General features: G+C 37.6%; 1 protein-coding gene across 3 annotated transcripts in view; it reads right to left on the bottom strand.

Moving 5' to 3' along the window:
- Positions 1–13,626, bottom strand: part of GALNT13 (polypeptide N-acetylgalactosaminyltransferase 13) — a 555,668-nt gene that overhangs the window by 510,898 nt on the left and 31,144 nt on the right. For 2 of the 3 annotated variants that reach the window (XM_007520879.3, XM_060178154.1), the window contains exon 1: positions 1,760–1,832. The exons of the other annotated variant lie outside the window; for it this stretch is intronic. In XM_007520879.3, the coding sequence (XP_007520941.1) occupies position 1,760 (1 nt within the window). In that variant the 5' untranslated portion in view covers positions 1,761–1,832. Of the gene's footprint in view, positions 1–1,759; positions 1,833–13,626 lie in introns of those variants that run through there. 3 annotated transcript variants of the gene reach the window in all.

Genomic DNA, 13,626 nt, shown 5'->3' with positions numbered 1-13,626 from the left:
AGCACTTCAAAATCAGAGGAACGAAATTCAGACAAGTGTAAGATAAGGAGACTTCTTCCTTTTTCATAGTTTCCTTATTTAAACAGAACTTTTTTTTCAAGGCAAATCACTTTAGACTGTTGATTGTCCCAATCAACACAGGAAAATTGTCATTTGTTTTAATTAAAATGAAATCAACTACTTATTTACTAAAGAATTTACATAGGGGTCAGGCAGTGGTTCCTCTGGTAAAACACACAGATAATCATACACAAGGACCTGGGCTCAAGTCCTGGTTTCCACTTGTTTCAGCTTGCTTTCACAATCTCTCTGCTTCAATCAGAAACAAAAAGAAAAGAAAAGAAAAGAAAAGAAAAGAAAAGAAAAGAAAAGAGGAAAATCCGGCCACTGGGAGCAGAGAATTCACTCTGAATTATGGTTATGGGTTATGGGTTCCCAGAGATAAACTTGGTGGCAAATAAATAAATAAATAAATATAATTTACATAGATGACTTCAGGCAGGGAGGTATGTGTTTGTGCAGACAAAGGAAAGATGGAATCAGTCACAGAATTTCAGAGCATAACACCCAGGATAAGAAGGTAAAGAAACTTCAGAAAACTATACTGGTTTAGATTTAGAAAAATTTACATTGGTTTCAAGTTTCATTCCACTAATCGATAGATTTAAACATTCTGTGTTGCATTTTTCTCACTTGAAAAGAGGATAAGAACATATCCACCTCATTTGACTATTGCTTCAGTAAACTAGCATGCTAAATGAAAAGTGCATGTAGATAAGGTGCTTTTTTTTGGTAAAAAAGAAATCTTTTAATTATTTCACTGGTATGATAGAGACAGAGAAATAAAGTGAGAGGGAGAGAGAAAGATGCCAGTAGCCAGCAGCACTATTTGTGAAGCCGCCCTCCCCTGCAAGTGAAAACTCCAGGTTTCAAGTGAAAACTTGAATCTGTGTCCTTTTACCAGTTATGCCACTGCCTGGCCTGAAAATAAAGTACTTTATGTTGACTGCCTGTGTACATCCCTTCAACCGCCATGAGCTGTTGAATAAAACATTGGATAAGCTTGTTCTCTCTAATTATTTGGCAATCATTTCAACTATTTTCTTTACTTTGTATCTGTCGATTTTGCCTGTACCGTTCAAAATAAACACCGCATCTCCAATAAACATTTCAGAACTGTCTCTTCTCCAAAAAATCACACTTTCTGCCAGGAGCTGACAGACAACACAAAACATGATCTATGTGGGTGCTAACTGCATGTGCCTGTTGTTTCATGACATGGCTTGTTTATTCATTGAACAAAGAAGTCTCAGCCCACGATGACATAACAACAGAGCATAAGTCATGTAAGCACAAAGTCCTGAACTCCCACCAACTCATATGCCAGAGTGGTGCTCTGCTTCTCTCTCTCCCTCTCTTTCCCTACATACCTGCTTCACCCCCTCTAATGAGTAATTCTTTTTTTAATAGTCCAAAGAAGAAGTAAACTCCATTAAGTAATGATAAATACTGCATATGTGTGTGTGTGTGTGTGTACACAACTGGAACAGTGATAAAAAACCAGCCATTAGAATTCTTAAATGATACCTCACACTAGCAAAGCTTTCAACTGATTTGTATCTTTACTATATACATTTTATTCATTATTTCAAACAATATGTGACTGAAAACAGAAATACATTTATAGCTGTCTGACAAACTCATTCAGCATGACTGCAGTTCAATTTAAAAAAGTAAAATAAAAATATAGATTACTTACTCTATGTGGTACTGGGCAATTTTAAAATGACCTCAAACATTCATCCTTAAAATAATTCTACAAAATGCATCTGTAAAAAGAAGGGGGGGAGTAAGCAGTTTTCCAAGGTCACAGAAAAACTAATCCACGTCAACCCCATTTAGACACTACATACCTTAATCCAATGAAACAGGCTTTGCAAAATACAGATTATACATAAAGCAAAGCATAAACAGGAAGTGACCAAAAATACTCCCAACTATATGCAAATCTTCTAAACATCAATCATCTCTTTAAGAGATCAGAGGGTCTGCACATTGGTATTAATATTAATACCAATAGTTATTAATAAATTAGTATTAATACACACAAGAAAGTGTCCCCAGACAGAGCATAGCAGAAAAACATAACAAACAATTCAAATCTGAGTAATTTATAAATAAATTATACTCTGGAAACAGGGTGGCTATTAAAAGAATCCAAGTTTGTTAGACGCACTTTGTCTAACATGTCTAACACATGACCACTCCTATAGAAGAAAACTTTGCTGGACTTATATAGAGAACTGTAACAATTCATGCTGCAATTTCATTTCAATGCTAATGGAAAACCAGATGTGGGCGGTAGCGCAGCGTGTTAAATGCATGTGGCACAAAGCGCAAGAACCCAATTAAGGATCCCGGTTCGAGCCCCCGGCTCCCCATGTGCAGGGGAGTTGCTTCACAGGTGGTGAAGCAGGTCTGCAGGTGTCTGTCTTTCTCTCCCCCTCTCTGTCTTCCCCTCCTCTCTCCATTTCTCTATGTCCTATCCAGCAACGATGACATCAATAACAGCAACAATAATAACTACTACAACAATGAAAAAAAGGGGGTCAACAAAAGAGAAAAATAAATATTTAAAAAATTTAAAAAAAAAAAAAGGAAAACCAGATATAGAGAAAAATGTGTATGGACCACTTGCACATCTCATCAACACATAGAAGTATTTTTTTCTAGTCTACAAAAAGTCCATGTAATTAGGAAGGCATTTTTTTCATCAAATTTTATTAATTAATGTATTTGTTTTAGAGGAGAGGTGCTGGAAAGAGCACATTAATTTCAAAGCTTGCAACATTTAAACTGCAGTGGATTTTATATTGCTGAGTAAATCCTTGTAGAAAACAACTATTCAAATACAAAGTGACAAGAAGATAATAAAAACAGCCCTTAAAAGTACTGTTCCTGCACACAGATCAAACACACTCAGATAATATAAGTAAGCATGCAGGCATCCAGGGCCTTCAGAGCAGGGGTGGGGGAGTCTTTTATCTGTATGGAAGTACATGCAAAATGATCAATTTAAACATTAGTGTTTAATGTTGCTATGAAAAAAAAAAAAACAAGTTCCTAGATTTATAGAAGTCCAAGTCCTACTTGTTGCCTTAGCAAGTCTCCATCGGTGCACTTTCAACATTTGTTAGTTCTTAGCAACCCACAGAATTTCTGCCCAGAGAGATCCGGCCTCCTGCAGTTCAGAGCTGAAACAGCAGCCTACTGATACAAGAGGCGTGCTTTTGTGTTCACCAAAAGCATCTGTAACTAACTTGACAGTGTAACTAGCAGGACAAGCATTTGGAGTGGAAGGTCTAATTTATCTTGTCTTGTGTGGTCTCTGCCTGGCCCCGGAATGGATGACTTTACTAATTCTCAATACAGGTCCCTGACACAAAAAAGAGACCAGATGCACTTAAAAAGTTCATAGTTAGTTTTGTGTCATCAATAAATCAAGAAATTCTAAAGGCACTACATGTCTGTTACAAACTTGATTTGTCTATGTGGGAAACTCTGCCTAATTAGAAGATGCATATGTTCTCATAAAATTCCCATCGAATTAAAATATAAAAATGAACAGATCTATACAACCAGCCATATGTCAGTATAGCAGTCCTCACATGAAGTTAATGTTAATTACACACTTTCTCCAGTTTGATGCAAAGACTTTGGGGCCCAGATCCAGCATTTTAGACCCAGACTTCTAATTAATGATCCATCATCACCTGAAAGTGCTGCACTGCTAGTATATCAGAAATTGCAAAAAATACCACATGGTATTTTTTTAAAATATTATATTCAAAAGTAGGATACAGGAAAAAAATTCATTTTTGCAGAAGACAGAATTTACACGGTGCAATCCCCAGCACTGTGTCTAACAGAACTAAGCAGTGCCATGGTGTCACTCTCTCAGTCACTCTTCTTGACTCTGTAATTAGAAAAAAAAAAAAAAAAAAAGAGGGGCCAGGTGGTGGCACACCTGGTTGAGCGCACATATCACAGTGCACAAGGCCTGGGTTCGAGTCCCCAGTCCCCAGCTGCAGGGGGAAATCTCCACAAGTGGTGAAGTAGGGCTGTAGGTGTCTCTCTCCCTCTCTGTCTCCACCCTTCTCTCAATATCTGGCTGCCTCTACCAAATAAATAAATAAATAAATAAATAAAGTTAGTTAAAAGACGGGGGGGGGGGGGGGTTGGTTGGTTGGTAGGACAGCAGGTTAAATGCAGGTGGCACAAAGCGCAAGGACCAGGGTAAGAATCTTGGTTTGAGTCTCCAGCTCCCCACCTGCAGAGGCTTCACTTCACAAGGTGTCTGTCTTTCTCTCCCCATCTCTGTCTTCTCTTCCTCTCTTAATTTCTCTCTGTCCTATCCAACAACAACAGCAATAACAATAACAATGATGATTTAAAAAACAAGGGCAACAAACGAGGAAAACAGCCTCCAGGAACAGAGAGTTCATAGTGCAGGCAAACCCCACCGATAACCTTGGAGGCAAAAATAATAAATGAGTGTGTTTAATAAAAAGGGGATCAATCTTTAAAAAAAAAGAATAAAAAAGAAATGTTTTAAAAATAAAAAATGAAATACATATATATATATATATATATATATATATATATATATGTATGTATAGATAGATAGTTATAGAAATAATAGCCAACCCATATCTGTGATCTTGGGAGAAATACTGCAGTTTCCAATGAAAGGAATGGAAATAAAGAACTCTGGTGCTTGCAGCAGCATGGAATTCTCCCCGATGTCTTATAATTTTGTAAACCAAAAGTGAATCACTAATAAAAAGGCAAAAAAAAAAAAAAAACCTAAAAAAGAAAATTCACATTTTTTTTCCCAGGGTGAAGGTTTTGCAAAGCTACATACATCTATCTCCTACTTGTGCAAACTGTCTTCCATTCTGCCTCTTTCAAACACTTGGAAGTTTCTCTGCTGACCTATTCATTCCCTCTTCATCTACCAACTCCCATCAGACATCTTTCTGGAAAACTGTAGAAAGAACTTCCGTAAATGACACTACAAATATTGATTTCATTATATGAAGCAACTGCTGATTAGCTTCTTACAATCAGGTATTAATGATGAGTCAACTTGATTTAAACTATCAGTATTTTTTTTAAAGTTCTATTGATTTGAATTTCCATTTATTTAAATAAGAGATTTGATATTAATTTTAAATCATATATATATATGGTTGGCACATCACCAAGAGAATCAATGTTTAAATGATGACTTTGCATTTTTGCATGAACCACCTGACACAGAGGTAGTACTTCCTCGACTGAAACAAAGTAATTATCATAAAGAGTGGAAACTCATTAAGAAAAATAAAATACAGGGGCTGGGGAGACAGCATAATGGTTGTGCAAAAGACTATCACGCCCGAGGCTCTGAGGTCCTGGATTCAGTCTCCAGCACCACCATCAGCCAGAGATAATCAAGGCTCTCTGTATTTTTCTCTAGCTCTCTTTATCATTAACAAATACATAATTTAAAAGAAAATATGAAGTATGTAAGGAAAAATGTAAAAGTTTTCCTATGTGATGCCACCTAGCGAGAAAATCACTATTAAGTACCAGCAAGATGGCTCCCCTGGTAGGCGGTGGCTTTGTCAAGTGCTCAACTCAGCTTCAATCTGAACTCACTACTGAGGAAAGTTTTGGTGCTGTGGTATCATTCCCTATCTCCATCTCTGTCTCTCTCTAACTGAAAAAGCCCACCCTAAACAGCAAATCCTAAGCAATGGCAAAAAAATAATAATAATAATCATTCTAATAAAATCACCACTAAGCAAACATATTAGTGAACTGATTTAATCAAGAAAACACCAACACTTCTGAAGGGTGAAAGTATAATGACAAGATATTTCCAGTTTCAAAGCAATATCCCACAATCACTTAATAATTTCAAGATAGAAATTAACTTTCAGCACCAGAGACCTCCTCAGCTAAATGATCAAAAATGGTTTCAGTAAGGGGTCAAATACACATGGCCTACATTCATATATAATGTATTTAAGAAGGGCGCAATATCACTTCTTCAGTATGTCCACCAAAATCTCAATATTGTGCAAACCCAAACTAAGGGGGAAAAATGAATATTTACTGGCCTAAACCCAAACTGAAGAAAGTCTGATTACCTGGCCTGAACCACTTAAATTCTATCATTAAAAACTGAAACATGACCAAAAAAAAAAAAAAAAGAAAAAAGAAAGAAAGAAAGAAAGAAAAGAAAAAATACACGTGTGACACTAGATAAAGTGTTAGTTACATGGAAGAGTTTCATTAATAACCAACTGACTTCTTTTTATAATTGTGCTGTGGCCTACAGGACAATGTCTGCTTACTTGGGACATACACACACTAATATATGGCAAGAAGCATGACAACAGCACCTCATCCTGAAGTGAGTCAGTGAAAATTATATATATATATATGAAGAGAGAGAGAGGAGGGAGAGATGGAGAGAACAGGAAAAAATAAATCAAAATTATAAATAAGTGTATCCAGAGTATTCTGGGCTCTTAAACAAAATTGCAAATTTTCTGTGTTTGAAAGTATAAAAAGTACGTCAGACTTTACTCAGATGCTCTATATAGGAAATAAAACATAAGAATAAGCCATAAACCCCACTAGGGAAAGAGAGAGGCAGGCTGGGAGTATGGATCGACCTGTCAACACCCATGTTCAGTGGGGAAGCAATTACAGAAGCCAGACCTTCTACCTTCTGCATCCCATAGTGACCCTGGATCCATACTCCCAGAGGGATAAAGAATAGGAAAGCTATCAGGGGAGGGGATGGGATACAGAGTTCTGGTGGTGGGAACTGTGTGGAACTGTACCCCTCTTATTCTACGGTCTTGTCAATATTTCCATTTTATAAATAAAAATCTAAAAAATAGTGAAAAAAAAGAATAAGCCATATCAAGAATAAAAATAAATGTTTTGGGTATAAGACCAAATATGTGGTTACTAGAATAGAAGTGGAAAAGGAGGGAGGGTAAACTACACAAAGGGTTCAAATGGCAGGTGAAGAACAGATTCAGACAGTCAGTGGTGACGTTAATGAAGTGTGGCCCACAATGCTGATGTGGACTTATAAGGGTGCACACCTGAAGAACAGACTACCATGATATACCTATTAAAACAAATTGCAAAGTAAATCAGGTTTTTTTTTTCTTGAATTGAGATGTTTGAATAATATTTTTATTGAAATACTTACAATCACAGAAAAACACGTACTATCATTTTTTTTTTTATAAAAAAAGTAACAGATTCACATTCCAGTGTTTTGGTCAACTAGGCTAACAGGAAATTTAGAGTGAAATGATATATAGTCCCATGAATCTTATATTTTCATTAACATCTGTTTAAATGAAATTTATAGGCCAAGAATGAAAGGAATCTAAAAGTCAATAATGGATACCCAGCCCTCCTTTCCCCATTTTCAATGAGGTTGTTATGTTACTGCTGACTTTACTGGGTTCCTTATATACTTTTAGTTATGAGTCCATCATCTGATGTATGGTATTTATGATATTTTCAGTGATGTTCCCATTTTCTGTGTGGAAGCTTTTTAGTTTTATGCAATCTCAGTGTTTGATTTTTGTTTTTGTTTCCCTTGACAATGGACTAGAGTCTTTGTATACATTTCCAATCAAAACTTATGGAGTAGCTTATTATAACTTCGATGTCTTTTGTTCAGACACCCAAGTCTTTAATCCACATTGAACTGACTTTGAGTTAAATGTCTGTGGTGTTCCTGTTTCATTCTTTTACATCTAACTCTCTAACTTTGCCAATACCATTTATTAAAAATATTCTTTGATGGGGTGTGTGTGTAAAGAAACCCTTCTACATTGCTGATGGGAATGTAAATTGGTCCAACCCCTGTGGAGAGCAGTCTGGAGAAGTCTCAGAAAGCTAGAACTGCACCTACCCTATGACTCCTGGGTATATATCCTATAGAAAATAAATTACACCCATCTGAAGAGATCTATATACATCTGCGTTCATAGCAGCACAATTTGCAATAGCCCAAACCAGGAAGCAACCTAGGTGTCTTACAACAGATGAGTGGCTAAGAAGGTTGGGGTATATATGCATAATGGGATACTGAGCTGTTAAGAAAGATGAAGTCCTCTCCTTTGTTTTATGTTGGATATAATTTGAAACAAGTCAAGTTGTTTGAGATAAACCAAATTTGGGGGGGTGGGAAAGTGTGAAGAAGGAAAAAAAGAGTAGGGTAAATATCAGATGATCGTACTTGTAGGCAGAACTTAAGAAACAAGGGCAGATCAGGAAAACACAAAGTAAAACTTGGACTGTGTTCAGTTTCTTCTTCTAGCGTTTGCCCTTCTTCCGTAGCCAGTCAACAGCGTCAGGTTGAGCCTGATGGAAAGTTTCGAGACCTCCTTTGAATCTGGAGAGGTGGCAGTCGCTGACTATGTGGGTCATAGTCTGTCTGGAGCCGCAGGGGCAGTTCGGGTCGTCTCTGGTTCCCCAGCGATGGGACATAGCGGCGCACCGGCCATGGCCTGTTCGATAGCGATTGAGGAGGGTCCGATCATAACGTGCTAGGTCAAAGCCGGGTTGACGCTCGCAGGGGTCTGTGATGAGGTGTTTGTTCTTGACCTCAGCTGACTGCCAACTCTGTTTCCAAGAGTCTGGAACAGAGAAGTTCAGTGTAGGCGTAGGGGACCAGATTGGGTGACGAGACGTCAAGCGTTGGACAGGGTGGGCGAAGATATCCGCGTATATTGGCAGGTCCGGTAGAGCGTAGACATGGGAAATGAACTTAGATGATGCCGCATCCCGACGAATATCTGGCGGGGCGATGTTGCTAAGAACTGGCAGCCACGGAACCGGGGTGGAACGGATGGTTCCAGAAATGATCCTCATGGAGGAATATAATTTGGAATCGACCAAGTGGACATGGGGGCTACGGAACCATCCTGGGGCACAGTATTCTGCAGTGGAATAGCATAATGCCAGAGATGATGATCGCAGTGTGGAAGCGCTCGCGCCCCATGAGGAGCTGGCCAGTCTTGCAATGATGTGATTCCTCGCGCCCACCTTTGCTGCAGTTTTTATGAGATGTTTGTGAAATGACAGGGTGCGATCGAGAGTAACGCCAAGATAGACTGGCTGGGCTTCATGCCGGATTCTCGTATCGCCAAGCTGCACATTAAGCTCACGCGAGGCTGAGGCATGGTGTAGATGGAAAACAGAGGATACCGTTTTTGCAGTGCTAGGGATTAGTTGCCATTTTTTACAGTAATCAGTTATCAGAGACATGTCTTTCGTGAGTGTTTCCTCGAGGATGTCGAACTTGGATGCCTAAGTTGCACAGCAGATGCGGTACACTGTGTTCAGTGTACCGCAGCAAATCTAAAGAATTGTAAGAGGAAGAATGGGGAGAGGGCCTTAGAGGGGAGGACTTGGAGTCTTGGTACATGATAGTCAGAAATAACCTAATTTGGGCTAAGAGTGTTTTGTAGACACCTGCCATAGAGCTGTAAGAAAGCACACCTATGTGTCAGCAACTGTACTATAAACCACTAAGCTCCCAATAAAATGATAAAAGAAGATTCTCTTTCCATCACTGTATGCTCTTGTCTCCTTTGTCATAAGTATACAGTCCATATATGTGAAGGTTTGTTACTTTTAATTCTATTCCACTGGTTGATGTGTCCATTTTATACCAATAACATACCGTTTTGATGACTAGAGACCTGTAATATATTTTGAAGTCAAGAATCATGATTTACATTCTTGGTACTTTTTATCTCGGTCTTGGTGGTTCTGAGTCTTTTGTTACTACAAAAAAAATATTCTGGATTATTTGATGTATTTCTTTAGAAAAAGTCACTTGAATTTTAATGAGTACTATACTACATGACTGCTTTGGGAGGATGGTCATTTTAATGAAGTTTCTTTGTCCAATCCAAACACGGGATACTTTTCCACTTCCTTGTGTCCTATTATAGTCCCTTGAATAATGGCATTCTTCAACCTACAGGTCGTTCATCTCCTTTGCTAAATTTATTCTGAAATACCTAATTGATTTTAATGTTGCTACAAATAGGATTGAATCATTATTTTTCCCCTCTTATTCAATGCTTGCATAAAGGAATGCCACCAATTTTGGTATATTAGTTTTGTAACCTAAGTGTCATTTTAACTGACGAGTATGTTCTTGCATATTGCCACAGATTTAACAACTTTCCTAGTTTGTCGAATCTTTACTGTGAGAAACTCTAGAGATTAACACACCTAGTCATTACAAGGAGCCATAAATCCTCTTAAATTTTCTCTTGTTCTGCCCCTGGCAGGTCACTGATTCAATGATAAATAACAAGTTCTGAGTTCTTTTATACATGACTACATTTTCCTTAGTGTTTGATGAGAATGACCTGCAAGACAAAAAAACCCACCCCTACTCAAGGAAAGATATATGAAGGCTTTTGCTTCCTCTCATATTTAAGTCCTGCTATTGTGTCAGAGAATAAAATTAGATTAGCTCAGGTGTGATTTACTTCTCTCAAAGTCATGTTGGTTTCTATCCCTATTTGTTCTCCTCTTTAAGGTAGTATGAAAGTCAAACGTCTCCTTGATTTATCCACCTATTTTACCATATATAAAAGCAAGCTTATCAATCTAGAACTTCCAAAGTTATCACTCACATTCTCTCAACTCTCCAACATACATTTCTTCCTCCCGTCATAAACCAACTCCCCAGCACACATAATATAGTAAATTTTTGTAACTATGACTTAATAATGTGTTTATAGCTATGTTTATAATAAAAGGAATGAAAAATCATGAACTCCTGAATTCTGTACATTATTTAAACATAGCCCTCCTAGAGTCGATTAGTCCATTTATACGGGTGCGTGATTCCTACTGAGACTGAGAAAAAGGCATCACAGTGGTTTCCTCCAAGGAGAAAAGCAAGGAGCTTGAAACCTGAGAGATACATGTGGAAATGCAGGCACCCTACTTGGTAAGTCAGCTCTCTAGACCTTACTTTTCTTTTTATACCTGTCTTAGCTTTGCAAATCTAATATGTATCATATTATAATTCAAAGAGAAAAAAAAGATATGCATTTAAAACCTCAGAAGGAATAAAAACACAAAGTGCACTGGTAAAAACCAATTATACAACTGTAAGTCAGGCAGTGTTTCATATTAAAAGAGCTAGAAGTATATACAGATAAAATATGAGGCATAATTAAACAATAAACTGTGAGGTTCCATGGTGGTCTAGTGGCTAGGATTCGGAGCTTTCACAATAAACTCAAGTTTTCAAAAAGTTAATAAAAACTGATGTTTCTTGAGCAATGAGGACATATGTGTCTGTTATCTTTCTTTCCTCCATCATTATGTGAATCTTTATGCCTTATGGTATTTGCCTGCCCTATATGTAAACATAATATCTAGAACTCTTTTAGGAAAAAAAAAAAAGCCTGGCATCTCAAATCTGGAGATGAAATGAAGTAACCTGACATCTCTTGCTAATTTATATATCTGAAAATATATGGTTCACCAGACACTGTCTAGAATGTGAGTTGTTTATTTAATAAACTATCTACTTTTCTCATTTATCTCTATTTCTGTGTACTACATAAATATTCACATATGTACAGTGTGGAAATAAGTTTAACTTTGCTTGTTTTGTTAAGAAGACAGAGGAAGAGGCCATGGTAGAGAAGGGGGGCTAAGAGCAATGAAAAAAAAAAAAGTGCAGAGAATCAAATTTAAGATCCACACAAGGAAAAGATTCTCTTACTGTGAAAATTCTAAAGGAAAATGGTCCATCTAATGAAAGGGTCAAGGGAAGAATTACAGAACTTGAATGTCCATTCTCCAGAAATAATGATGGTGGAGTACTGAGTAGTTAAGGAAATTAAAGTGCAATATTTTCATAAATTTTTGGTGATTATCTTTGAAACATTATGTCAGTACTTTTATATTCCTGTCATTTTCCAGAAAAAAAAATATATCAGGGGTGTCAGAAAGTTTTCTTTAATAGGGAATCATTTAATGTACAGTTCTTTGTCCTGCTGAATCAGTATTTAACAATTACTCAAGACATTTACTGAATGACTAGCTGTCTGATGGACTTTGGTGGGTCTCAGGGGAACAATGCAGCATCTGATAGTCTCCATTGTAATAAAGCTTATCATTTAAAATGGAGGGGGGAGATGAAAACCAATGAACTATGATTCAAGTTAGCAAACAGAGTCAAAATAATTGTCTTTTTTAAAAAATGCACCATTTGGGCAGATCCTTGAAATGAGGAGATTGGCAACTCCAGGCTGAGAACATACCCTGAGCAAAGAAATAGAGTGAGGGACATCTATGCTGTGTCTAGAACACAGAGGAGGAATCCTGTGAGTCCTGACAATAGAATAGGAGTGGGGAAAGGATGAGAGAGATGACAGCAAAGGTCATTTGAGAAGGATTTCGATGAAGAGTCTTGAATAATAAGGGAAAGAATTTGACATTTAACTTGGAGAGCGTGTAAATGTCTTTACACCCAGGAATCATACATTTAAAATTATATTTCAAGGGATCTTTCTTTTTTTTTTCCAATATTTTTTGCTATTTATTTATTCCCTTTTGTTGCCCTTGTTGTTTTATTGTTGTAGTTATAATTGTTGTTGTTACTGATGTTGTTGTTGTTGGATAGGACAGAGAGAAATGGAGAGAGGAGGGGAGAGAAAGACAGACACCTGCAGACCTGCTTCACTGCCTGTGAAGTGACTCCACTGCAGGGGGGGGAGCCGGGGCTTGAACCAGAATCCTTCCACTGGTTCTTGCGCTTTGCGCCACATGCACTTAACCCGCTGCGCTACCGCCAGACTCCCTTCAAGGGATCTTTCTACTGCCCATGTGGCAATTATCATGGACTACAAGATGTGAGAGAGCTGTATTTTTTTTAAAAAAAATGTTAGGCAAGGGTGCATAGCTTTGACTAGGGGGCAGAAGGGATGACAGCTTCATCCACCCTCGAGTCTTAAAGTTTGTGCCCTTTGTCCCATGCAAACATGTCCCATGTTTTATCCAGGGCAAGGATAACAGAATGCTTGGGCCACTCTGATAAAAAAAAATATATAAATAAAATAAAATACATAAAGACACTGCCATTACAAATACCCAGTGAGTGTGACAAGGAATACATAAAGTGCACATCTTTGACAAGCTGACAATAGGATGCATGCAAGAAGGGTAAAAAAAAAATCATCACAAGGAGAGTATTACTACAGCACAGAGGAAAGGGATTTTCAGCTTGCTTATTGAGAAAGCCAGCTAGCAATGTGACTGACCTAAATCCTATTGAATTGCAGCATTTTCCAAAGTTGCATTCACTGCATTGGAAAGCCCACGGGAGCTATGTGTACATGTGCAATCTAATCAAAACCATGCAGTAAAGACTTAATTGTGTGGGGCATCTTGCTAGGTAGTGCACAAAAAAGAATCCGGATGGGCGTCCTGCAAGGACTAATCTATGAAAGTCAAAATACTGTTGACATAAATCAACTATTTAGAAAGTTAAGAAAGGAA

Source organism: Erinaceus europaeus, chromosome 18, assembly GCF_950295315.1.
Source record: "Erinaceus europaeus chromosome 18, mEriEur2.1, whole genome shotgun sequence".
Classification (NCBI taxonomy): domain Eukaryota; kingdom Metazoa; phylum Chordata; class Mammalia; order Eulipotyphla; family Erinaceidae; genus Erinaceus; species Erinaceus europaeus.
This window is presented reverse-complemented; position numbering and strand designations above follow the sequence as displayed.